Below are 23,840 nucleotides of genomic sequence, written 5' to 3'. Positions count from 1 at the left end.
TAATAGCAATATCTCACAAGGATTTGAAGTTATAATAGCTATTTGGACATGAGTATGATAGAAGAACAACATGAGAAAAAGAACAGTTATCCTCCCTGAACTCACAGGCTTGGACTCATGAGCAGAAATGGCTTAACACTGGGACTGCCAGCACCGTCACCACCTTTCTTGTCTGCACACTGGCTGCCCAGACAGCTGAGCTGTGTTGTGAAGCAGCTCCTGAGCTCATCTGTCTACAGACTGAGGTTTACAGGCAAATTGAAAGGCAATTCCCAGTTTCCCTTAAGGTGCTTGGCTTCAGTTTGGCCAATAAGGAGCTGCTCCATGGGGAATTTCCTACATCTGGCATGTAGGTGGACATCTGGGGGAAGGGATGGGGGAGAGAAGTTTGTCAGCCCTCATAATGTCATTCTTCTCCACTCATGAGTCAGTCTTGCCACATAACCTATTAATGTGAAAAATTTTCCATATATTTCTGTATTGAAAATACAACAGTCAGGGTATGAAATGAATGCTGGGTCCACTGAGATGGCTAAATGCCAGTGGTGTGCAGGGGGCTGCTGCTCAGTTGCCGTGCTGTATCACACATCAAGCCTTGCTGTCCTAGGTGTTGCCTGCTTGCTGAGTCTGGAGAACTCTCTCAATTCTCCACCCAACTTTTCTGATGTGCACTAAAGACACAGTGCAGAACAATTGTGGTTTTATTGCAGGAAGGCTGTGATTCAGCCCAGGTTAGAACAGAGGTCTCAATTATTTCATTTGGAGAGAAAGCAAGAAGATAGAATTCCTAAGGCAATTTTTTCTTTCCTGCCTTCTTTAGATCTTCCAAGCACAGCCACTTCTGTCAACATCCCTGACTTGCTTCCTGGTCGCAAGTATATTGTTAATGTCTATCAGATCTCTGAAGAAGGAGAGCAGAATCTGATCCTGTCTACTTCACAGACTACAGGTATGTGTGCTGACTGTTGCTGCGCTTTGAAAGCTGTTTTTATTGTCTGCTCAATAAATTTTTGTTACCTCTTATCCTCACGCTTGCTGTCCTCCTCTGTTTGTTGTCTTAAACAGCTCCTGATGCACCTCCTGATCACACCGTGGAAAGTGTAGATGACACATCAATTGTCATTAGCTGGAGCAGACCACAGGCTCCAATCACAGGTTTGTCTAATTGGAGTGCACCTATTTCACACTATTGGTAGAATCTGAAATCTAGGTAAAAAAGCAAATGAAGTATAACTCTGGGACAGAGGGCTAGTGCATAATTCTGCCCAGTCTGAGAGACCAGCTGGAAAGCACATGGGCAGTTTAGCATTTGCTTGGTTTCACTGTGAACCAAGCAATTCAGGAGGCTGGATGCAAAACAATTTGTTCTGTATTTAGTTAAATAAAAACAAGCCCCATGACCACCTCTTTGTATCTGTCATCCAGACCATCCCCTAACAAGCACGAGGACTGTATAGACCCTAAATCCACATGTCAAAACTCAGAAATATTCTAATCCAGGTCAGATCATGCTTTGTAAAGCATTATGAGTGTGCAGTCTGTAGACGGGACATGAGCAAAGGCAAACCATGGGTCCTACTGAAGTCCAGGACTATTTTTATGAAACCTCAGTAGGGAGATCAGTTTAGTTCTCATTTCTAGCATTCCTTGTGCTGGCTTACTGATTGTGGCTGAGGACTATATATATCTCTCTTGCTTTAGGCTACAGAATTATCTACACACCCTCCGTGGAAGGCAGCAGCACAGAGCTCAACCTGCCTGACACTGCTACCTCTGTAACACTCAGTGACTTGATGCCAGGTGTTCAGTACAACATCAGCATCTATGCAGTGGAAGAAAATCAGGAGAGTACTCCTGTCTTCATCCAACAGGAAACCACAGGTGTCCCACGCACAGGTAATGGTCAGCACGTTCTGGATATCAGTCACCGAGTTTTCTGTTAGTACATAGAGCCAAATGACAATGCAGGCTCACATTACTCTAGCTAAATGAATCCTAAAGGGACTCAGTTCTGTTTTTTGTCATCGTTGTGTTTTTTAATTGTAAATGTCACTGGTATTGGAGTTATATAGTAAAGTCATACTCACTCACGAATTGACACAGTCAAGCCACTGCTCAGCATTAATAGGGTTGTAATTCCTAGGGATCAGACTGCAGGCAGGTCAAAAGGTTGGTCTTGCATTGTGTCTGCAGAAAAGAGAGATCAGTTTCCTAAGTTGTCCTAAGGGGATTCTGCTAAGAGATCTTCTTAAGAGCCTGGTAAATCATTTTGCCTCAGTACTTGGCCTGCAGATGTTTAAGGTTATGTACTCAGACACCACAACAGAAATCTAAATTGTTCACCTGACTTCTCCCTCTCCCTCCCAGTCCTAACCATTATCTTCCATTGCAGTCAGTGGGGATGGGAGATTGCTCAGCACGGACTGACGTGCCAAAATAACACCATATGATCTAAACTTGAGGCACCCACAATTTATAAAACTACTGATTTCAGGGTTCTTAAAGTATCCAATTGGGCTGAATAGCCAAACCATAAGAAAGGATAGTGAAAGAATTGGGATCTGATGTGGTAGCAGTGGAATTTGATGGTCCTGCAACTTGCAGGCATGTGTTTGCAAATGGGAATTTACCAGGAATGAACTCAGCAAAATGATTTTATGGTTTGGCATCTGTATCTTCCAAAAATGTGCATTGGTTAACCTTAGGGCAGTTATCAGTCCTAATTTGGAGAAGCTTAATTTGAACAGAGGAATTCAAGGGCGCAATACTGTGGACCAGCACAGAGGGAACTCGATTTTGTCTTTGACTACAGTAAGGCCAGATCAGCCCCTGTACTTGTTTAATTATAAAAGATGGATTTTAAGTTAATTATAGACATTCAGAACATGCCGTGGGTTTTGAAAACGCTCTCTTTTAATTTTAAAAGGAGGTTCCTGTTTCCAGCCCCTGGAGTATTTTGGTTCCCCCCCCCCGCCAAGCTTTTGATTCTGTGTATATTTGAAGTTCTGTAGCGTATTACATCTGGTCTTTCAGTTCTTTCTGTGACAGCAAGATACCTTCTATGACTGAAGGCATAAAATACTTACAACTGTGTAGTGACATTTTGAATTGGAGTCTGCTTGAATATTGTCTGGGAATGTGTGTATACATGTTTACAGTAAGGTTACCATGACGTTCTTAATTTGGTAAATATTCTTGGGCCAGCCATTGTTCAATCAAAAGTAACTTTTTTTCTTCCATGTAAACCTATAGCTTCTCCTGCCAATTGCTAAGGACTCCCTCTGTTCTGTTGCTCTGCTTTCAGATGAAGTTCCTTCACCCAAAGATCTGCAGTTTGTGGAGATTTCTGACATCAAGATCACCATCATGTGGACCCCACCGCAGAGCCAAGTGTCTGGCTATCGAGTGGAAGTGATCCCTGTCAATCGCCCTGGCCAACATGGCCAGAGGCTGCCTATCACCAGGAGCTCTTTTGCTGAAGTTGTTGACCTGCTCCCAGGAACAACCTATCTCTTTAAGATCTTTGCCGTGAGCCATGGCAGGGAGAGCAAACCTTTGACTGGACAGCAAACCACCAGTAAGTGTCTTTTCTTCACGCTTTTTTCAACCTTTTGAAGTGCATATTTTTCTGTCACTTAGAGAAATATATAAACAGAGCACTTAAAAGTGCAACAGTTATAGCCCAGGAGGTATCCCATAACTAGGATGACAGGGCTGGGAATTCATTCAGTCAAACAATGATCTCTTCAGCAGATTTATCCTCCTCCAGGGCTTTCCAATGGGAGTTTAACTCTCATGGCACTTTAAAACAATTTCGTATGGCTAGAATTCAACTTTTTTTATTACTGACTGAGAATTGATGGGCCCTGCAGTTCTTTTACAGCACAGATCACAGCCTGTGATATTTTTTTTTTCTTGAGGATACCTTAGGGCAGATTTCAGCATGACTTAGGAGCCTTGCTGAGCTCTGAAAATCCCTCTCTCTTTTCTGACAGCTACATACCTATTTGGCTCCACTGTCGGCAGTAGGAGTTCTGCATGCGCATGTAAGGACAGGCTTTGTCGTTCAAAGGACTGCATTTCAGCTTTGCCAGGTCAGGCCTGGCTTTCCACAGGTTGTCTCACTACCCCACAAATTTCACTGTCATGCCAGTGGAACCTGGGAAACTGGTTTGCAGCGATCTCAATGGACTGTTGACAAGAGCCATGGGGAGCATATATTTTTCAGGAAGGGTCATGCAGGATCTCTCAGAACCTGATTGCTAATGATCTAGTGGCAGTGCAACATGTCACCAGTGTGAGACAATTTGACAAGCAAAGTACACAGCCTGTCAGGCATTGCTTTTTGCTTTGCAGAAGTGCAGAGAAGAGAGGAGCAGTGGCTGGGCAAGATGTAGGCTTTCAGGTGGAGGAGGAGGAGTTTAGCATGGGTTCGGGTGGTTATCTCCCATTTTTAATCCAAGAGAAGCAGGTCGGACAGAACCTGGGACGTGGTTCCTTTGAACAGATCCTGTTTATTGGGCAATAGAAGGGTGACTCGGTGTTTGTGGTGATCTGTTAAGTTTTTGTGGTTGTTTTCGGGAGCCTTGGCTAGGTATAGAGCCCCTCTGAAAGTCCACACACAGGTGTACATCGGAGTATAGACATTTGGTTCAGACAGCACAGGGCTAGTTACAAATGGCTGGAATCATTTTCCATAGGCTATGGTCATCCGCGTAACTGCTTTGCCTAAACCACATTTCAGAAAGTATTCACATAAATTGCATCCTGTAATCGAAAGTCCTGGGAAACAGAAATCATTCAGAGTTCCCAAGGAAAACCCTGCAGCAAAAGTCTCTTCCCACGGCGTAAATGTGGTTCTCTTTTTGGCCTTCCGTTAAAAAGCAGTCTAGAAATAAACTCTTAGTGTGTGTGTGTGGCTTTTTAATCTTCCCCTTTTTCCTTCAGTATGGGGAGAGGAAGTGATAAAAGCCTAATAGAGCTGGCAAATTAAATTCTGCAGAAAGGAACTGACTGTAGGCTACAGAGCAGAGGAAGACACAATCCTTGTCAGATGGGACTTAGCACAGATTTAAGTACCAAGAAGAGATAAAGCTGTCTTTTAGCCCGTGGGTTGGAGATGGGCCTAAGGAGCGTCCCACTCATCCTTTGTCTTTTGGAACTCTCTCTCTCATCTTTGGAAGTGGTAGAAGAAGGAAGTCCTTGCTTCCTTTTCCCTTCCTCAAAAAGGGAGAAAACAACTGGGGAGAAAACAAAAAGGACAAAAACTGCTTCCTGCTGAATCACTGGAAGAGTGATGAAAACATTAATTTTTATTATGACAAAAATGTTACTTATTCAGGGGCAAAAAAAAGCATTTGCCATCAAAAAAGAGCACTGATGGAACCTCCTCGCTGCTCTTAATTTCAACATGTAATTGGGACCTTGAAAAGGTGGAGAAACCTGCCATGTAGATGCTATATAAACTCTTCACTGCAGCCAGTGCTACCTCGCCTGCTGTGGGGGCAAATTGCTTCAGTGTCTTTCCCCCTCTGAGCCTCATCTTGTCTCAGCCAAAGGTAGTGACACCTCCACCATTCGCTGCACTCCAGTGTAGTGCTGAAGAAGCTGTGTTGCTTCAGCCTCTTGTTTCTGTAGTTTTCTGGGTTATCAGTTTCAGCAGCTTCCCAGGGGCAGTGATAAAAAGGGGAGGAAGCCTGATAAGAGCTGTTGCATGAGTCTCATGGGAGAGAGGAGCATGCTTGGAATTGTATAGTCAGTTCCACGGTGTGATTATTTTTAAGTAGGTCTAGGAACTGGTTTTCTGCAGAAAGTCGCTGACTGCTATTTATTTTCACATTCAAATGACAAAGTGGGGGTGTTTTGTTTTGGGAAGGGATTTTGAGAGGGCAGGGAGTAGGACTGGGCAAAGATTTAAAAGAATAAATCTTTTTAATGAAAAAGGGCTAAAGTTAGGTTTCTGTGCTTATGCTGACAAGTCTAAACTGAGCTGATTTTTAAAAAATGCTCAGCATTCATGAGAAACTACTGAAATTCCTGAGTGTGGTTGGGTTCATCTGTCTCGCCTCAGCCGTTAGCCTGACTTCCCCATGGGATGGGCACGCATGGCAGCGACCCAAATCGGCGCAGCCCAGAACACGCAGGTCTGCGTGGACCAGCATATTGCCAGATGGCACTGAGGCATGGATATAGTTATTTCACTTCTGTTTCCAGCTCTCTCATGGTGCACACCTTCTCTCTTCCCTACTGTCGCACTCGTGCCCTAAGTGAGAAATACAGGCTCAACAACCTCATTGTACACCCATGTTTTTTGCATGGTAATGGATGTGCTTTGGAAGTAGGGGTGAAGTTGAGATTCAGCTGGAAAATTGATGCATGTTATGCTTTTTGCTTCCTCAGAGCTCGATGCCCCCACCAAGCTGAGATTTCTCAATACCACGGAGCATTCAGTGTTAGTGTTGTGGACGCGGCCCCGTGCTGTGATCACAGGATACCGGCTGACTGCAGGTCCCACAAGAGGAGGTCAACCAAGGACCTACAACGTGGGACCTTCTGCCACCAAGTACCTTCTCAGGAACTTGCAGCCTGGCACTGAGTACACTGTGTACCTTGTGGCAGTTAAAGATGACTTGCAAAGCGCCAGAGAGACTGGAGTCTTCACAACTTGTAAGTGTAATAGGCAGATATTCCTCTTCCCTAATGCCCTGGCCTTTCTTCAGAACTTGTGCTGAGAGTGGCTATTGTGAATTGGTTTACAGAAGAAGCCTTTTGAAGTAGCGTTCCAGCAGAACTGCTGGGGAAATATTCCTTGTTCTTCTTTCTGAACTGTTTGGCAGGGAAAAGAGAGTTATTTGTATCAAAAAGCTTTTAGTAAAATATATTTCAGCTTTTTGGTGATTAAAAACAAAAGGGAAAACTTACTAGTGGTACCTCAGTTTTTGTTTAACTGAATGAAAAATAAATTTAATTTCACTTGATCTTTCCAGTTGTTTGGTTTTGGCATGTCAAATCAAGGAAAGCAAACAGCTCCCTTAAAATGGGCAAGGAATAATTAGTCTGTCATTTGTATAAAGGTGAAGGCAGTCATTTCTCAAGCCCAACCATACCATCTAAGGCAGCTCAACTGCAGTTACAGAAACTAACACAAACATTGCATTCTATCATTCTTTTATGGGTGGGGTGTTTTTTTTGTTGTGTTGTTTTTTTTTTTTTTTACATTTCACTCATATGTACTTGGGCTGCTGCCTTGGAAGAAATATTAAGTAAATTTTGGGAGGAAAGGGAGTTCTGTAAGAACCCATGCATACTTCTAGAAAGAACAAATAGATTCACTGTATAATGATGAATCAGTCGTATAAACTAACAAAATTCAAAGCCATCCAAGCCCAGAACCACTTCCTCTTTTCTAAAGAGAATGTGGTTTCTTTTAGAACAACGTGAAATTAAAATATGTGTTCAGACTTCTAGTCAGAGTAACACTGTTGACATTGGCAAGGTGCTTTTTGCTGACAGACAGCCTTATCTATAAATATTTCTCAATTAGGATATGATTTGATATTTTAGATGAATATTGCCTTCAAATTCTGGTTTATCTGAATGAAGCCAGTCCAGACTATAGATTAATAAAGCAACTCTCTTCATTAATAACAAGGTCAGTTCAGACTCAACTCAGTGGAGTTATTTAGACTGATTCTGGGGTACACAAAGGCTTTGGCTTCTGTATGAAGCTCCTGACAGATATCAATGGGACCACAAATTCCTCAGATTGCCTTTGAGCTCCCTTTAACCCTGCTGACTTCAAAAGAGTTGAAGATGTTGGTGAGGGATGAGATGGTCTTAGCTGGGACAGCAGGATGACAGACAAGGGTGTAGTGTTCTGCCGATCGAATGGCATATGGTGGGCGAAGGAAAAAAAGCTGTTTTTTGAGGAACACTTTAACAAACAATATTCCCCAGATTCTTGGGGTTGGATGCACGGAGGACTTATGAGGCCCACTTGAATATTTTAGTTTTCCTCAGGATCAACAAAACCACTGGCTATTCTATGATTTGACCACTTGAATACTGTGTTTATCAAGCCCAGCAGCAGACAGAAGCCATATGTCAGATCCCTCCCAAATGACTGGATTTTCAAAAGCAATATAGTTCAGTGTCTCACTATGTACCTCTTGCTATTTGGACTGCTATAGGTCACGTTCTATAACTGTTTGGCACCATCACAGCAGCTAGACTTCAACTCTCTCAACTCTCTTCACAGATCAGCCTGTTGGCTCTGTTCCTCCTTTTACCACAGAAGTGACTGAGACTTCTATTGTCATCACCTGGACACCTGCCCCAAGGATTGGTTTCAAGGTATGAGAAACTGAAGTCCCGTGTTTCTTTTTCCTCTTGCTTTATTGTGATAGGGAGGACAGATTAAAGCTGGTTACTATGGACTGCAGTGAAGATAGTAGCAGAAAGGAAAGGGGTGCAAAAGGCATGCTGCTTACAGGGGGCAGGTCTAGGTCACAGAGGTCAGTGCACGCATGTCCTCTGGGCTTCAGGTCAAGTTCATCAGTGGGACATCTAAAACACAAGTTGCAGGATTAACAGTTGGCGTGAAGCATACAGGCCCATGATACTCATGTTGGATGATAAGTCTGGATGCTGATAAGTTACCTGGGACAGGAGTATTGGAGACTGAAAAGCAAACTTTGCTGCTTCTCTGCAGCTGGGTGTGCGCCCAAGCCAAGGTGGAGAGGCTCCCCGGGAGGTCATCTCTGATTCTGGCAGCATCGTGATATCTGGCCTGACCCCTGGAGTGGAGTACACCTACAGCCTCACAGTCCTGATGGATGGCCAGGAGAGAGAGACTCCAATCGTCAGGAGAGTGACTACACGTACGACACATTTGCTTTTCCATAATTATTCCTTCTTCCTCTTGCTTCCCCTGTGTTCCCCAGATCAATGGCTCTGTACTGGGAGTCAGTTCTAGTCTTTTCCTCCTGTCATGGTCTAGAAGGTGTTTTTCTTCTTGATGCATAGGTGACAGCAGCACTAGCTTATGAAATGCAGGGTCACAACTTAAGGAGAATATTTTTAGTTAATTCTGAAGGGTGAGGATATAACGTGGGGCGAAGGGATGCTGAGGGAGCTAGCATGATTCTCAGTGCCGTAAATGACCCATTTGCCTGAATGCTTGCAGCATTGTCTCCACCAACCAACCTGCGCCTGGAGCCCAATCCTGATACTGGGATCCTGGTAGTCTCTTGGGATAGAAGCACAACTCCAGGTAACTATGTGAACTCACACTGTGCTCGAACCTCCTGTTGTATCAGAATGCTAATGTTGGTTCTGCGGTGCCTTGCAGTTCATTAAGGAGACTTTGATAGGAAGCTTGCTGTTGAGTCATTGAAGGAAAAACGTACATATTTCTAGATATATTCAAGGATATAATTCACAGTTAAGTATAGGTTGCCATAGGACTCTTCATGATTTACATTCCATGTAAAACGCTATTTTGGAGTATGAATGTGTGTAAATATTTCAGCTGATTTAGGTATTTGAAGGATTTCTTCAAATATCCCCAGTGGTTTAATAACAGTCCAAGGGAAGGAAAGCAAAATGGACCAAAAAAGATCTCTGGCAGTGAAGAGTGAGTTCATGTCATTGAGAGTAAGCATGGCAGTTCTGAAAGTGTTCAAGACGAGCTCTTCTCCAACAGTAGCTGATGGGAGCTGTGCAATTGGCTTCTGTAAAACAAGGACTGAAAGCTTTTGAAAACCCCGCTCTGTCAGTAGATCTATCTTTTCTTGACGTGTCATGAGATTTTTCAGTTTGATAAGGTCTCAAAGGGAACTGAAACTATGCTGTGAGAGGTGCATGGCTACCTCTGGGAAGGTCATTCTGGGTGCTTGACAAAGCAACCTCTTGCTTGCTGGGCTCAGGGTGGCAAAATCGCTTGTAAAATGTAATGTGTTTGCTTCAGTTGTTTATACTGAGGCCTGATGTAAAACAATACAGCATGAAATTACTGCATACTGGTATATCTGTATTTCAGGCATCAGTGGGTACCGAGTGACCACTGCTCCTACCAATGGGCAGCAGGGCTCTACCTTGGAGGAAGTAGTAGGTGCAGATCAGACCACTTGCACCTTTGAAAACCTAAACCCTGGTGTGGAGTACAACGTCAGCGTTTACTCAGTCAAGGACGACCAGGAGAGTATCCCCATCTCTGAAACCATCACACAAGGTAATGAAAGGATGAGCAGCAGTTTTAGCGTCTTAAAGTCAAATTGCTGAGCCTGAGAGCTCTACATTACAGAACTCCAATTGGTCTGATGACAGAGGGCTTAGACTTAGAAGCAGAATAGCCATGTGACAGAGCAGTTTCTATACCCATGTACTTCTCTGCATGGGCAGCCTACATTGTCTGTCAACAGGGTGGCAGTAAAGAGATGGATCTGTTGTATCAATACACTGAGCTGAAGAGCAACGGAGATTTAACTTGGCCCTACAGCGCCCCAGCATCTGGAGCACAGCTGTTGGGAATGGGAAGTAGGTGAAGAGAGGTATGAGTGGGAAGCGAGCACAGGAGAAATTTTGGCAGCAATAGTGGCAGAAGATCACTTCAGCACAATGGAGAGGAAAGCCAAGATTGAAAGGTCCTTCACTGTAGCACTTCTGGGACACAAAGTGGTGTGTGCCACTTCACATGACATGCTGAGATGACTGCAGAAACTACCTTTGTAGCCACAGTAGCAAAATTAGTATATATCTCCCCAAATGGTTTCATTTAATTTTCCTTTGTGAGGGCTTTGTTTGTTTTTGTTTCTGCTCAGCCCTGAAATGATGCCAGCTACTGTGTTTGCTTGCTCTTATAACACTGCTTTAAAATTTCCATGCTTCACTGAAGTGCTGCATACTCCCTGGGGGTGAACTAATACTGTGATACTGCATAATTAAAGCAGTAATAGCTCTAGCCCTTTACCATCTTCTGGTGGGGGAAAGCTAAGAATGTATGTCTGTGGCTTTTAGCACTCTTTAAAGGTGATATGGTACATGCATTCCATGTGGATATACAATGATTTTACAGAAAACTGGCATTTTTTTGCATCTGTTCTGTAAAATAAGTCTTTTCCTAGAAAGACATTAAAGTAGAACATAACCACTGTTATTAAAGCCAGTCTTTTGCAATATTACTGTCCCATAATTCCTTTTCAAGCTAACTTGTAATGATCCGACAGAATGGATACAGAGTCCTGCATCTTTGACTCACCTACCAGTGTCTGATCCTGAGGGAAGAAGAGCATCCGTTAGCTCCCACTGATTTCAGGATCACCCTGCTAAAGTTATATAGCCAAATCTTGTGGCTTAAATCAATACCAGTCTATTGACTTGAGCAGCTGAAGGTTTGGCCATTGTCAATTAAAGACGCATCTAACATTCCCCATCCCTTGCCCAATTCTGTTGGTCCTAACGTACAAGAAAAGAACAACTTTGCTATAGGAATAATAGGCATAGGGAAAACAGTCACAGCTGTGCTTGTTTGCCATACAGAAGCTCAGGACAGTATCTAAATCATCTTCATTCTGTATATAGTTCTGAGATTTTTGAACAATTTAGCCAACAAAACAAGTCAGCCTCTTGGCCGCATCATGTGCTGGGCATAACCTCTGAATATGGGGACGTTGTCGCTCTTACAGATTACTTATCTAAAGGTCATTTTTAACCATTTGCCATCTTTCCAAGAAAGTGTTTTATTACTCACTGTTCTGTATCGTCTGTTTTAGCACATCTATTGTGGCAGTTAGTGGTAAGTAGAACTTGAGGAATTCTGAGCCAGATCCTCAAGCCATTACAAGGATTTGAGTCTTTTTTTCCAAGTCCAGTGTAATTAGTTTGGATAATGGATGATCCACCCTGAAGCTTTGTGATGGTTCTCACCAGCTGAGGGTGTAGGCTGATTTAGCCCCTTCAAACGGGTTGATATTTTAATGATCCCGATCATAAAAGTTAGATTTACCATTCGAACAAGACAAAAATTCTAGAGGGTCAATCAACTATTATTTCAGAGGAGTTGTTTTAGTTATACGTTAATAGACTTTGATCTCTCGTTTTCTACCTGCAAAAAAAAAAATTTGGTCTGTTGTTTCTGTTTTCATCAGAGAATGAGTCTTTATGGCTTATCATTGCTCAAAGTAAATTTGTTGCCAGTTAAGTGCCTCTTGCAAGTCTTTTTGAAAATTGTACGTCTAAAGTGGAAGTGCATTGTCTCAGGGGACCAGGGTTGCAGCTTCTCTCTGCCCAAGGAGGCAGCTGGAGACTGTATTGAAGGGTACAATATAAAAAGAAAAAAACATCCAAAAAATAAACCACCAAAAAACCTCCTTTTCCCCCAAACCCCAAGAGAAATTCTGCATATCACCGCAATTGCTTCTAAAGTTCTGTCAATGTTAATAGTGATGAAACACTGCTTTTTTCTCCCTTGTCTTTCTTTTGCCTCTGTATGTCTTTGCCTTTCCTGTTTGCTCTTTAACTCATTAGAGGTGCCCCAACTCACTGACCTAAGCTTTGTTGACATAACTGACTCAAGCATCGGCCTGAGGTGGACCCCGTTAAATGCCTCCACCATTATTGGTTACCGCATCACAGTAGTTGCGGCAGGAGAAAGTGTCCCTATTTTTGAAGATTTTGTGGACTCCTCAGTAGGATACTACACAGTCACAGGCTTGGAGCCGGGCATTGATTACGACATCAGTGTAATCACACTCATTAATGGCGGAGAGAGCGCCCCTACCACTCTGACACAGCAAACGGGTGAATTTTGAAAACTTCTGTGTTTTGTGACATGGACGGTGTTTCATGCTGTCACTGGCTGTCGGGATGACAGGGCTTTGTCCAAAGAGGAATCGAGCCACTCACTGGGGGGAAGCGAGACAGACCCAGCTCTCTCCTTTTTCTAAGTGGCAACTGGGGAAGGATATGTGCTGCTCAGTTTCCTAATTTGAGGCATTTTAATATTGTGAATGGCTCCAGACTTGCCAGGCTCATTCACCTTCTGGTATTCAGATTTCCATGATCTAGCTGGAATCAAGAGCCTGAAACACAAGCTGTATATTCACCAGACTTTTAAACTGTGATCCCCCAAAATAAGAGTGCCAAAGGGTGGAGCAGTTCAGCAGACACCCTCCATCCTTGATAACTATTTGAGCTTCCAGCAGTCTGTTTCAGTGGTGGCCCCACTCTTTCCACAATGCCCCAAAGGATGCAGCTGAAACATTATTCCCCGAGTACATGCCATTGACAGCCATGCCATGCCGTCAAGGGTCTCTCTAGTGCATGAGCAGAAGGCGAGCTGAAAACTGGTTCTTGCATGAAATCCTGTTGTGTTTGAAAATCCTGAGGCTGTAAATCCTTCGACATGAGTAGAAGTAGAGTCATAGGAAATTAGTGATATACCCTCTCCTCTCCTGTGTGTGCATGTATGAATTCTAGATGAGATTACTTTTCCATCTGTAAGCTGCTGTATGGCAACTTTAAACCTCTCTTGGCTCTGCATCTGTAATACGAAATCCAGCTGCAAGAAGCGCGTTACTGAAACTTGCTACCTTGTTTTCAAATTAGCCCCACGGGGTATATTTAAGGTATCAGGAATTGCCAAGAGGTTAAAGGAGCCTGACAGTAGTACAGACATATTTTTCTCTTAACTGTAGTAGAACCGAATGTAGTTTAGAAGTCTGTTTGCATGGGTCTGACACAGTAGTCTGTTGTGCATGAGATGATAGATACTTTCTCTGGTGATTCCCTGAACATACCTCTGGATCAGCTTTTATGAATCGGAGAACTAAGATATATTTGTTCTTTGCTATGTAGCTGTGCCTCCTCCCACCGATCTCCGCTTCACTAACGTGGGGCCTGATACTATGAGAGTGACTTGGACCGCACCAACTTCCATCGTGCTGAGCAGTTTCTTGGTGCGCTACTCACCTGTGAAGAAGGAGGAAGACGTTGCAGAGCTGACAATTTCACCCTCGGACAACATGGTGATCTTAACAAGTAAGGGGGTTACCCACAGAAGTCAAACAAATACCAGAGGCCCCTTACGCATACATATAAGATGAAGTGAAAGAAAATTGCTTACTGTAAGTGTAACTGGCCAGATTCTCAGCTGACGTCGAAGTAGCCTCAAACAAACTCACACTAAATGAGGTTTGGCAATTTGCTTTACACAAGTTAAAGCCAAACTACAGGAAAGTTTTTTCCCATCAGTCCAAGGACAGTGACGAATCAGACTGTGGGGCAATTGCATTGATTTGCAGCCTGGTTAGGTATTAAGAGTAAATAAGTATTATTCACCTGGTTTGCCAAAGATGTCAAGGACTTGCAGTGCAGAGGTTCAGGGAGAGGATCAGAATGTGCAAAAGGTCATTGCTCCTTTGGCTTTGTATGCTCGGGACCAGAAAATAAATACTGTTTGGAACCTTACAGGACATGGCAACAAAACATGGGCATTATCAAAAAGCTGACATTAATTTTTGCTGGTGCAAAAGCTGTGTTATATTTGAAGTTTTCTTCTCTGTCCTAGAATCAGGTTGGTTGAGTGAGAGACAATACCCACTTTCAGAGTAAGAGACCAGATCTGCAGCTCATCTGAGTTAGAATAGCTGTGTTGGAAATCCTCAGCCTGTTCCAGCTTATATCAGCTAAAGCTTTGGCCTGGTGCATAACTAAACTACTAGATAACTAAAAGGGACCTCGTAGAAAACTAATTGCTTCTAGCCCGTCTCCACAACCTAATGAAGCAACGATACAGGATACCATATTCCTTCAGGCTAAAACATTGCAAGCAACCATAATGCCACAGAAAGAACTGGTTTAAACTTTTGACTGTTCTGGAGGCTCAGATCTTCCATCAAGCAAAACCTGGTTACCTCCCTTAAGAAACACAGTTAAAATTGTGTAACTTGAGTGACTTATAGCTATTAGTAAAGAAATAGGTCTAAATTCCTGTACTTAAACTCCACAGATCTGCTCCCTGGTACTGAATATCTGGTGAGAGTCTACAGTGTTTCTGATCAACACGAGAGTGCACCTTTGTCTGGAATCCAGAAGACAGGTACTTAGATGCACCCTGAGACACATGTGTGATTATTGCCATCCATTAAGCATTCATTGACGGGACTTTGTTACTCTTTCTTGTGTATTGCTACCTTGTTGATGGGTCATCAGCTAGATATCAAAGAGCAATGCAGATGTGTATCTTGGGAAACACTAGAGCATTGTAGACACTGGTGTGAATGTACCAACAGTGTCTGCCTGAGGACAAGCCTAGGCAGAGCCTGTCGTATCTATCGCTGAGTCTTTCTTGTTTCATAACTGTGTAACAGTTTGCTGGTCATGTGCATTGTTTTATGCTGTCATGTCTGCGTGTGCCATACACTCTTTTCCTGCAGTTGCATTCCAGTGCTTGTTTATCTCTCTCTGATCCTGAACACGTATTTGCTTAGTTCCATGGCTGAACAGCGTTGGTTTAGGATCTGGCAGTATCATGGTACTGAGCTTAATGAAACATGGCAGTGGTGATGACGACCAGTAGTTCGGTTGAGCTCAGTCTCTTGTCTCTTTGGCATACCTAGGTCTTGATTCCCCCACTGGCCTTGACTTCTCGGATATCACTGCTAACTCTTTCACTGTCCACTGGATCATTCCTCGTGCCACCATTATGGGCTACAAAATCCGGCATCACCCAGAGCATGGTGCTGGCAGGCCCAAGGAGGACCGCGTGCCCCCCTCGCGGAACTCCATCACCCTTACCAACCTGCTTCCAGGGACTGAGTACGTGGTCAGCATCATCGCTGTCAATGGCAGGGAGGAGAGCGTGCCCTTGGTCGGCCAACAAACAACGGGTAAGCTTTGAGAGAACACTGGCTAAAAGTTACTGTGAGGATTTTGGGCATCCTCTAGAAAAGTAGTTGCTGTTAAACCAGATCTTCCCTACCAGCTGGTGAAACTGCTCATAAGGAAGTGCTTGTGATACTGAGGTAAGGCCTGGTTTAGAAAAAGGTGGGAAGACCCATGCTGCTTTCAGATAAGTCAGATGCCTTTAGGGCCAACAGAACTTTTTTCATTCAATCTAGTCCAATGCAGGATGGTTTTTAACCAGATACATCACTTGTAGAGGTGTGCGTACTGGGCTAAAACTAAGGCAGATGAGTAGCAGAGGAGCATGGTATGATAGGTGGAATATATAGCTGATGTACATTAACTGTGTTTAAACTCTCTCTCAATTCTCTGTTTGTCTAGTGTCTGATGTTCCAAGGGACCTGGAAGTCACCCCCACCAGCCCAACCAGCCTTGTGATTTCCTGGGATGCTCCTGCAGTGACAGTCAGATACTACCGGATCACTTATGGTGAAACAGGTGAGGGCAGGCTGCTATGGCCAGTCACAGTCCAGAAACTCTGTTCTGAAGCCATTAGAAAGCCACAGCAAATAGCAAAGGCAAGTTTGACTGAAGAAGACAAAAAACTCTTGTATCTCTGAGATTCTTGCAGCATGTTTAGAGAAGACTGTCAAATATAGGTGTCTATTTCTTTTTTTAAAGAAGAGCAAATTGTTTTTTGTCTACCAAAGAGCATCTGGACCACTCCAGTCACTTTAGAGGTGGCTCCGTGTACATATTTTATTCTTTTCCTTGGGTTGGTCTGAAAAAGACTTTGACCCAACAACCATTGAAATCAACAGGGTCCTGTCTTCAGCTTGATGCATATGATTGTCCTGGTTTTTGTAATGATTTTAAGTGTATAATGTAGAGATCCATTACATATCTTTTTCCACCCTACCCTGCTTAGGTGGAAGCAGCCCTGTGCAGGAGTTTACAGTGCCTGGCACCATGTCTACTGCTACCATCACTGGCCTCAAACCTGGTGTAGACTACACCATCACTGTGTATGCTGTAACTGGCCGTGGAGACAGCCCTGCCAGCAGCAAGCCAGTCACTGTCACCTACAAAACAGGTGAGAGCTGTTTAAACAAAACACAAAACCCCTACAGCTTTGTGTTGGCTTATCCTCATAAATTTGTATCACTAATCCCTGGTTTCTTTTAGAAGTCATGGGCTATGTTGTAAGCCCGTCCTTTTCAGTAGAGCTGTGTATCGTGGTGGCCCAGGATGATAATGACATGACACAGAAGGGGATCATGGACTTGGACTTTTGGAAGAGGGAGACCTTGTGGAGTCCAGATGGGGATACAAGCGATATTTGACTGCTTATTGCAGAGTGGAGATCCTGTTGGGCTCTCATATCATGCAGTCACTGTTGGCTTAACTCTGGTGCTTCTGGTGCACTGTCACGTTATATGATCCTTATGAGACCTGACTTTCTAAGTCCAGGACTGGTGTCTCACTCCTGATCTCAATATAGCCTAGTCCTGCTCCTACTGTAGCTGCAAATAAAGGCATTTAGTAGCCTTTAAAACAAGAAAAATCCTCAACTAATATTTGATACGAGGTCAGTCACCCACACATCATGGTTAAAGCTTTTTTGCTCTGGGCTAGCATGAATGACAAATAAATAGCAACATGTGTTTTCTGTTCTAAGAAGCACAGCCTAGAAAAGGAAGAGCAGAGTAAAATTCAGCTAGGAGGCAACAGTGGAGGGAGGGTTTCCTGTACCAACATACTCAGGAAAAACTATTTTTTGTTGCCCAGAAATAGATACACCATCCCAGATGCAAGTTACCGACGTCCAAGACAACAGTATCAGCATCAGATGGCTCCCTTCGACATCCCCAGTCACAGGGTATCGGGTGACAGCTGTCCCCAAGAAAGGACATGGGCCCACAAAAACTAAAAATGTCCCTGCAGGTAAGAGTACATGACATCCTGACCTCATTACCATAGAGCCTGCCAAGTCAGCTCTCAGGTTGCTCTTGGGAACACAGTGCGTTTTGTGGGATCGGCAGAGATGAGCACTCAGGGATGCCTGTGATGCAGTTGGGTTAATGGTCAGTCTTATCCCAGAACAGATGAAAGCTGGTCTTCTCTTGCTTTATTTTTTGTGCTCTGCTAACCTGCCCTTTTAGCTGTGGGGCCTTTGAGCAGGTACAAATTGCAGATGCTTTGTCGTGCACTGCCAGAGGAGCATAGTGCAAGCAAAAGGCAAACTTGGTAGTCAGTCCTGTCTCATGTTAATGATGTTTATTCATGGTATGGCTTATACAGGCCCTTCATTCAAGGCTACGTAGAGGCCAGTTCTTTGCAGCTTTGTGCAGCTGCAGATGGACTAATGTTGTTCTTTCCTGCCAGATCAAACGCAAGTCACTATTGAAGGTCTGCAGCCCACAGTTGAGTATATTGTCAGTGTCTACGCTCAGAATCAGAACGGAGAGAGCCTCCCCTTGGTTGAGACAGCTGTCACCAGTACGTATTTCACTTCACAGTAACAAAACAAATGTTATCTATTGATGTCTGAATCTACCACACAGTATCATGTTCCCAGTGAAAGCAAGTGGCAGGTGTCTCCAGGAGAATGCAAGGTGGTCTGCCCTGCGACGAGTACCATGCACCTAAATTGCAGATGCTGGCAAAAATGCAGTCCCTCTCCCTCAAACACTGGCAAAATGCAGTTCCCCACCCCCTCAAAATGCTGCGCTTCTGATTTTCTTTCACTAAAGCCACAAAGTCTTCTGGGGTTTTGTTTGCCATTAGCCAATCAGTGGAAAAAATGTACAAAGATCTCCTTTCTGGAGCTAGGTGGCAAAGGTGATTACTGTAAACTTGGGATGAAGCACTTCCAAAGAAAGGACAGCTCAGCCCTCGAATTCTTGTATCAGCATGTACAAAACAGCAGTACTGCTCTGGACACGAAGGAGGCAAGAGGGAAGGTGTAACTCAGAGGGTTATCTCTGATGTAAAGTGCCTTTTTCAGGGACATCTCTGGAGTAGGGATTTCACGTATGTTGTTCTCTTGCTCAGGCTTGTATTCAAAACCACAGCTCAGCCCCAAATACTTCCAGAATTGTCCTAAAGACAACAGGAGCTTCTCTGAAGCTTTGCAGAGATGGGAAAAGAGTCCACATCAATTTCAAGCCAACAAATTGCTGGACAAAAATCACCTTTGCCAACTAGAAAATGTAGAAAATTCAGGGATAATATAACATGGCAAATAAAAATTGAAATCTTATAGAAAAGCATAATTTGGATCTGATATAAAAATGATATGCTACATCCTCCTGTTTTGTGTAGCAAATGGGTATAGCTCTGTGGTCGCCACACTAGACTTCTGTGGAGCAAGGCTCACCTTGCTAGGAGAAGCTGAGGAATTGGTCTAATTAGGAAGTGTGTGTATCACACAGTTGCACCTGTGGACATTCCCTGTGCGCTCAATACAAAGCTGAAAAGTTTGCTTCTAATTGATTTTAAAATATAATATACTGAGTAATTTGCTTTCTTGATAAGTGTGTTAATTGGATATTAATTTATGAAAGAAAACAGTGGGACTGATTCTCCTTGGGCTGGCACTTTGCACAGCAGCTTACGATAGTGAAAAGCAAACGCAGTGTGAATCCAGACTTAGCAAGTCAGGTGGGTTGTCTGGCTGCCTTTAGCACTAGGAACCAGTTACTGGCTCTGATGGTAGAAACAGGTCTTAAAATTCCCGTTTCTTTTTTTTTCTCTTGATCAGTTTAAGGTAGCTTAATGGTGCTAGAGTTGCGTAAAAGGGGCTTCAGTGCCAAGGGGACTCAAATATAGGTAAAGATTGGTGTCTGGCTGCTTTGAAGATGGTAATGCCAGTTCTTTTGGTTTCAACAAGGCCAAGATTGCCTTCCTGCTGTCTGGCCCCCACAAACTCTCAGCCTTACTCTGCATGGGTGTAAGCACGTGTGCAAGGTGCAGCACAGAGGAGAATCAAGTACCCCCTCTGCCGCGCAAAACCGAAAACTGCTTTGCATGTAATAGAAATGCTTTTTATTTTCCTCACCCACAACCTGCTTTTTATCACATAACCTCTTACCGTTAATTTGCCTAACAGACATTGACCGCCCTAAAGGACTAACATTCACTGAGGTGGATGTTGATTCCATCAAAATTGCTTGGGAAAGCCCTCAGGGGCAAGTCACCAGGTACAGGGTGACCTACTCAAGCCCTGAGGATGGAATCCATGAGCTATTGCCGGCCCCAGGTGGCGAAGAAGACACTGCTGAGCTGCATGGCCTCAGGCCAGGTTCTGAGTACACTATCAATATCGTTGCCATATACGATGACATGGAGAGCCTGCCCCTCACTGGGACCCAGTCCACAGGTACACGTTTAACTACAGCACCCAGCAGGCCATGGCAGCAGTGGCTTCTGCCCTGTTGGGTAAAGTGTTCTTCCATGTGCAAGTGGTGCTCCGTGCCGGGGAAGCCCCAGGGGCAGCCAAGGGGATGTGATTGCTCTTGAGAGATGGTTTAGTTGGTGCTGGAGAGCTGGCTGCCAGCGGAGTCAGCCTACATACACATTAGGGAAGGCAGGGCATGCAGGAATGATCAGCAGGATTGAAGGAGCAGATCCTAGAGAAAGGAGGGATGTTGCCTTATAGCTTTCTGTCAGTCCTCAAGTGGATCAGTAATGTTCGGTCCCAGTCAAGGAGCCTAATTCATGGTGAACCGCCCTCTCATAACGCTCTTGTCTTGTCTTCAGGGTATGGGGCACCTGTAAGCAGAGGCAGTTACCAACAACAGAGAGATTAGGGCAGCTTTCATCCCTCAGGTTCCTCGCTGTTGGATGGAGCAAAAGATCAGCATGAAGGGCTAGGAGATTGCTTAACCCTCAGGTCTCACAGAGCCTCTAGATCCTCCACGGGCGCTGCCCTAAGGACTACAGCCCATGTACATGCCCACACCGTGTGCCCACATCACCTCCACAAGAAGAGGACATGCTCCATTCAGGAGAGTCCCTTATGTGCCAGTCTGATCTAACTCCATGTAGAATACATTTAAAATTCCTTCGTGAAAAAGGAAAAGGAAGCTAACTGCTTGAGATAAAATTACTTCCAGCAATATGGAATCCATTGCAAAGCTTCCAGCATTACCAGACGTGTCTTTATGACAAAGGGAGCACCTTTGTGATAAAGGTCTCATGTTCATTTGTGGATGAAAAGTTGGCACTGGAATTCCAGGAGTGTAATGAAGACAGTGGTTCCTAGTGTACAGATTGCTATACTAAACTGAAGAAAAGTTCTGTAATGATTGAAACAGCTGTCTGACTATCTGCCAGAAATGCAAATACAGTAATTTTTAAAACGCACTCTCTGTGGTTTACCTTTTGTGGGCTGTTCGAAAGCGTATTTGAAGTCATTCAAGACTTTCCATTGACTCTCATGGGCTTTAGGTTGAGCTCTGAGCAAAGCAACAAGGGAGAATTTCCACTCTATAAAAACTTCACAGCAATATGCTAACAGTGGGCACTACGGTAAGGTGTATTTTTTCCCTGTTTACAGACCCAGGATTACCAACAGTAAGGCAAGAAAATGTTTCAATGGATGCTCCTTTTTTTATGCAAACATTTGTGTTTTGAAGATATCAGATGTGTTAGCTCATGAACAGACTCTTACGTGATGAGCCTTACGGCCACCACAGCTCTGCTTTTCCATTGCCTTGCTCTCTGTGTCGTAATTTACACTTGTGTAAGTGGCTGTAAAATGCTTCCCCTCTGCATTTGCAGTATTTTTGTATCCTCTTTGCAATTCCTGAGCCTGCTTCCTACTTACTTTTGTAAATCATCCATCGTATTTGAGAAATGAACAGAGATAGGCAAGTGAAGCAGGACTAAACTATTAGCTATGTGAAGAAAAGCAGAGACAGGCAGAAGAATTAAAACAGACTGGCCTACTACAGATTTAAGCACCTCCTAAAGCCTTCACCTTATATCACAGCAAGTGTTGTTACTCAGGGTTTGAAGCATTGAGATCTCTTTATTTCTGCTGAAGAGTGTTACTGTAGATTCAAGAATCTCCTCCTCAATACCTTGTCCCCTTCCACGGTGCTTTATGCCTGTGTTTGCAGAAGACACACCACTTTCCTGCCCATGTATTTCAGGCCTAAACCTGTCTCGTATTCAGGAGAGAATATTGTTTTATCCAAGGCTGTTGTCTTTATACTAATCATGTGCCAATCTCGGTTTTTGCAGCAATTCCACCTCCAACAAACCTGAAGTTTAATCAGGTAACTCCCACCAGTCTTACTGTCAACTGGCATGCACCGAACGTTCGCCTCACTGGCTACAGAGTCAGAGTGAACCCCAAAGAAAAGACTGGTCCTATGAAAGAAATCAACCTTTCTCCAGACAGTACATCTGCTGTCGTGTCTGGATTAATGGTAACTCTTTTTCTTTGTGTAATGCAGACTGTGTTGTGGGAAGATGATAGGAGAACTTGAAACAATTTCAAATTCCTGGGTCAGGAACCTCAGCTGGAGTAGATCATTACAGCTCCTCAGGGTCTGACTCTGTTTGAAGTCTGACTAGCCATCAGCTGTAACTACTCGTTACTATAGTTTTTAAAAGGCAAGGAATTGGCCTGCTGAATCTGCATTCTTTCCTCTTCCTCATTTAACACAGAGACTGGATACCTTAATCAAATGCAAATTATCAGGTTCACAATCAACAGTAACCCAGAAAAATGCTTTTACTCATCTTTCACAAAAGAGGTCGGATAAAGTGACCTAATGCAGAGGTTTTCAAGCTGTGATATGAGAGCTCTGGCAGTCTATTGCCTATTTTTAAGACATCTGCAAAAAGTAAGTAAAAATGCAAGTCTTTTGTGAGTAGGCTTAAATTTGCTAGATAGCCATCTTCTCCACTGGAAACATTTCAGGAGTTCCTGAACTGGAAAAGGCTGAAAATCACTGCTTTTAATGGTTCCTGCTATCTTAAAAAGCTACTGATCTGTTTTTAAGGAGTTTAATGAATCATTTTCAAAAATGAGCCTTAAAAAACATTCTAATCTAAGTGGACTCCTGATCTGATGCAGTCAAGGATGAAAGACCATGCTGTAACTTCCACCATTTTCTTCACAGCAAGAGCACCTTATCATAGCAAATGGCATCCATTAACCCCAGGAAAAACAGGATGTAAATTAGTTTTTTCTGAAGAATCAGCTTTGAAGCACAGATTCCAAAATGAGGGATGACAAATAAGCTTCTTCCAGGATTTCCTCTGCTCCTGGGTGTGCGCATGTGCGCTACTAAGTATTATCAACAGCACTGTTTATCAGGGTTCATGTCTACTCTTCTATTACAGCTGGAAATAATGAGAATTATCACAGAATCACAGAGTGTTAGGGATTGGAAGGGACCTCGAAAGATCATCTAGTCCAATCCCCCTGCCGGAGCAGGATTGCCTAGACCATATCACACAGGAACGCGTCCAGGCGGGTTTTGAATGTCTCCAGAGAAGGAGACTCCACAACCTCTCTGGGCAGCCTGTTCCAGTGTTCAGTTACCCTCACCGTAATGAAGTTTTTCCTCAAATTTATGTGGAACCTCCTGTGTTCCAGCTTGCACCCATTGCCCCTTGTCCTGTCAAGGGATGTCACTGAGAAGAGCCTGGCTCCATCCTCATGACACTTGCCCTTTACATATTTATAAACATTAATGAGGTCACCCCTCAGTCTCCTCTTCTCCAAGCTAAAGAGACCCAGCTCCCTCAGCCTCTCCTCATAAGGGAGATGTTCCACTCCCTTAATCATCTTCGTGGCTCTGCGCTGGACTCTCTCTAGCAGTTCCCTGTCCTTCTTGAACTGAGGGGCCCAGAACTGGACACAATACTCCAGATGCGGCCTCACCAGGGCAGAGTAGAGGGGGAGGAGAACCTCTCTT

The 23,840-nt window shown here is 43.8% G+C and overlaps 1 protein-coding gene across 3 annotated transcripts in view; it reads left to right on the top strand.

The window, feature by feature from the left end:
* Window positions 1-23,840, top strand: part of FN1 (fibronectin 1) — a 55,835-nt gene that overhangs the window by 22,042 nt on the left and 9,953 nt on the right. Inside the window, exons 16-34 of one of the 3 annotated variants that reach the window (XM_068407277.1) lie at window positions 821-949; window positions 1,066-1,155; window positions 1,702-1,896; window positions 3,305-3,577; window positions 6,400-6,666; window positions 8,258-8,352; window positions 8,711-8,879; window positions 9,185-9,271; window positions 10,040-10,231; window positions 12,526-12,798; window positions 13,855-14,037; window positions 15,008-15,097; window positions 15,618-15,887; window positions 16,285-16,401; window positions 16,832-16,996; window positions 17,692-17,847; window positions 18,289-18,402; window positions 20,015-20,284; window positions 22,153-22,340. In XM_068407277.1, the coding sequence (XP_068263378.1) occupies window positions 821-949; window positions 1,066-1,155; window positions 1,702-1,896; window positions 3,305-3,577; window positions 6,400-6,666; window positions 8,258-8,352; window positions 8,711-8,879; window positions 9,185-9,271; window positions 10,040-10,231; window positions 12,526-12,798; window positions 13,855-14,037; window positions 15,008-15,097; window positions 15,618-15,887; window positions 16,285-16,401; window positions 16,832-16,996; window positions 17,692-17,847; window positions 18,289-18,402; window positions 20,015-20,284; window positions 22,153-22,340 (3,323 nt within the window). The remainder of the gene's footprint in view (window positions 1-820; window positions 950-1,065; window positions 1,156-1,701; window positions 1,897-3,304; window positions 3,578-6,399; window positions 6,667-8,257; window positions 8,353-8,710; window positions 8,880-9,184; window positions 9,272-10,039; window positions 10,232-12,525; window positions 12,799-13,854; window positions 14,038-15,007; window positions 15,098-15,617; window positions 15,888-16,284; window positions 16,402-16,831; window positions 16,997-17,691; window positions 17,848-18,288; window positions 18,403-20,014; window positions 20,285-22,152; window positions 22,341-23,840) is intronic. The other 2 variants (XM_068407275.1, XM_068407276.1) reach the window with 2 other exon arrangements.

Source organism: Nyctibius grandis, chromosome 9, assembly GCF_013368605.1.
Source record: "Nyctibius grandis isolate bNycGra1 chromosome 9, bNycGra1.pri, whole genome shotgun sequence".
NCBI lineage: Eukaryota > Metazoa > Chordata > Aves > Nyctibiiformes > Nyctibiidae > Nyctibius > Nyctibius grandis.
This window is presented reverse-complemented; position numbering and strand designations above follow the sequence as displayed.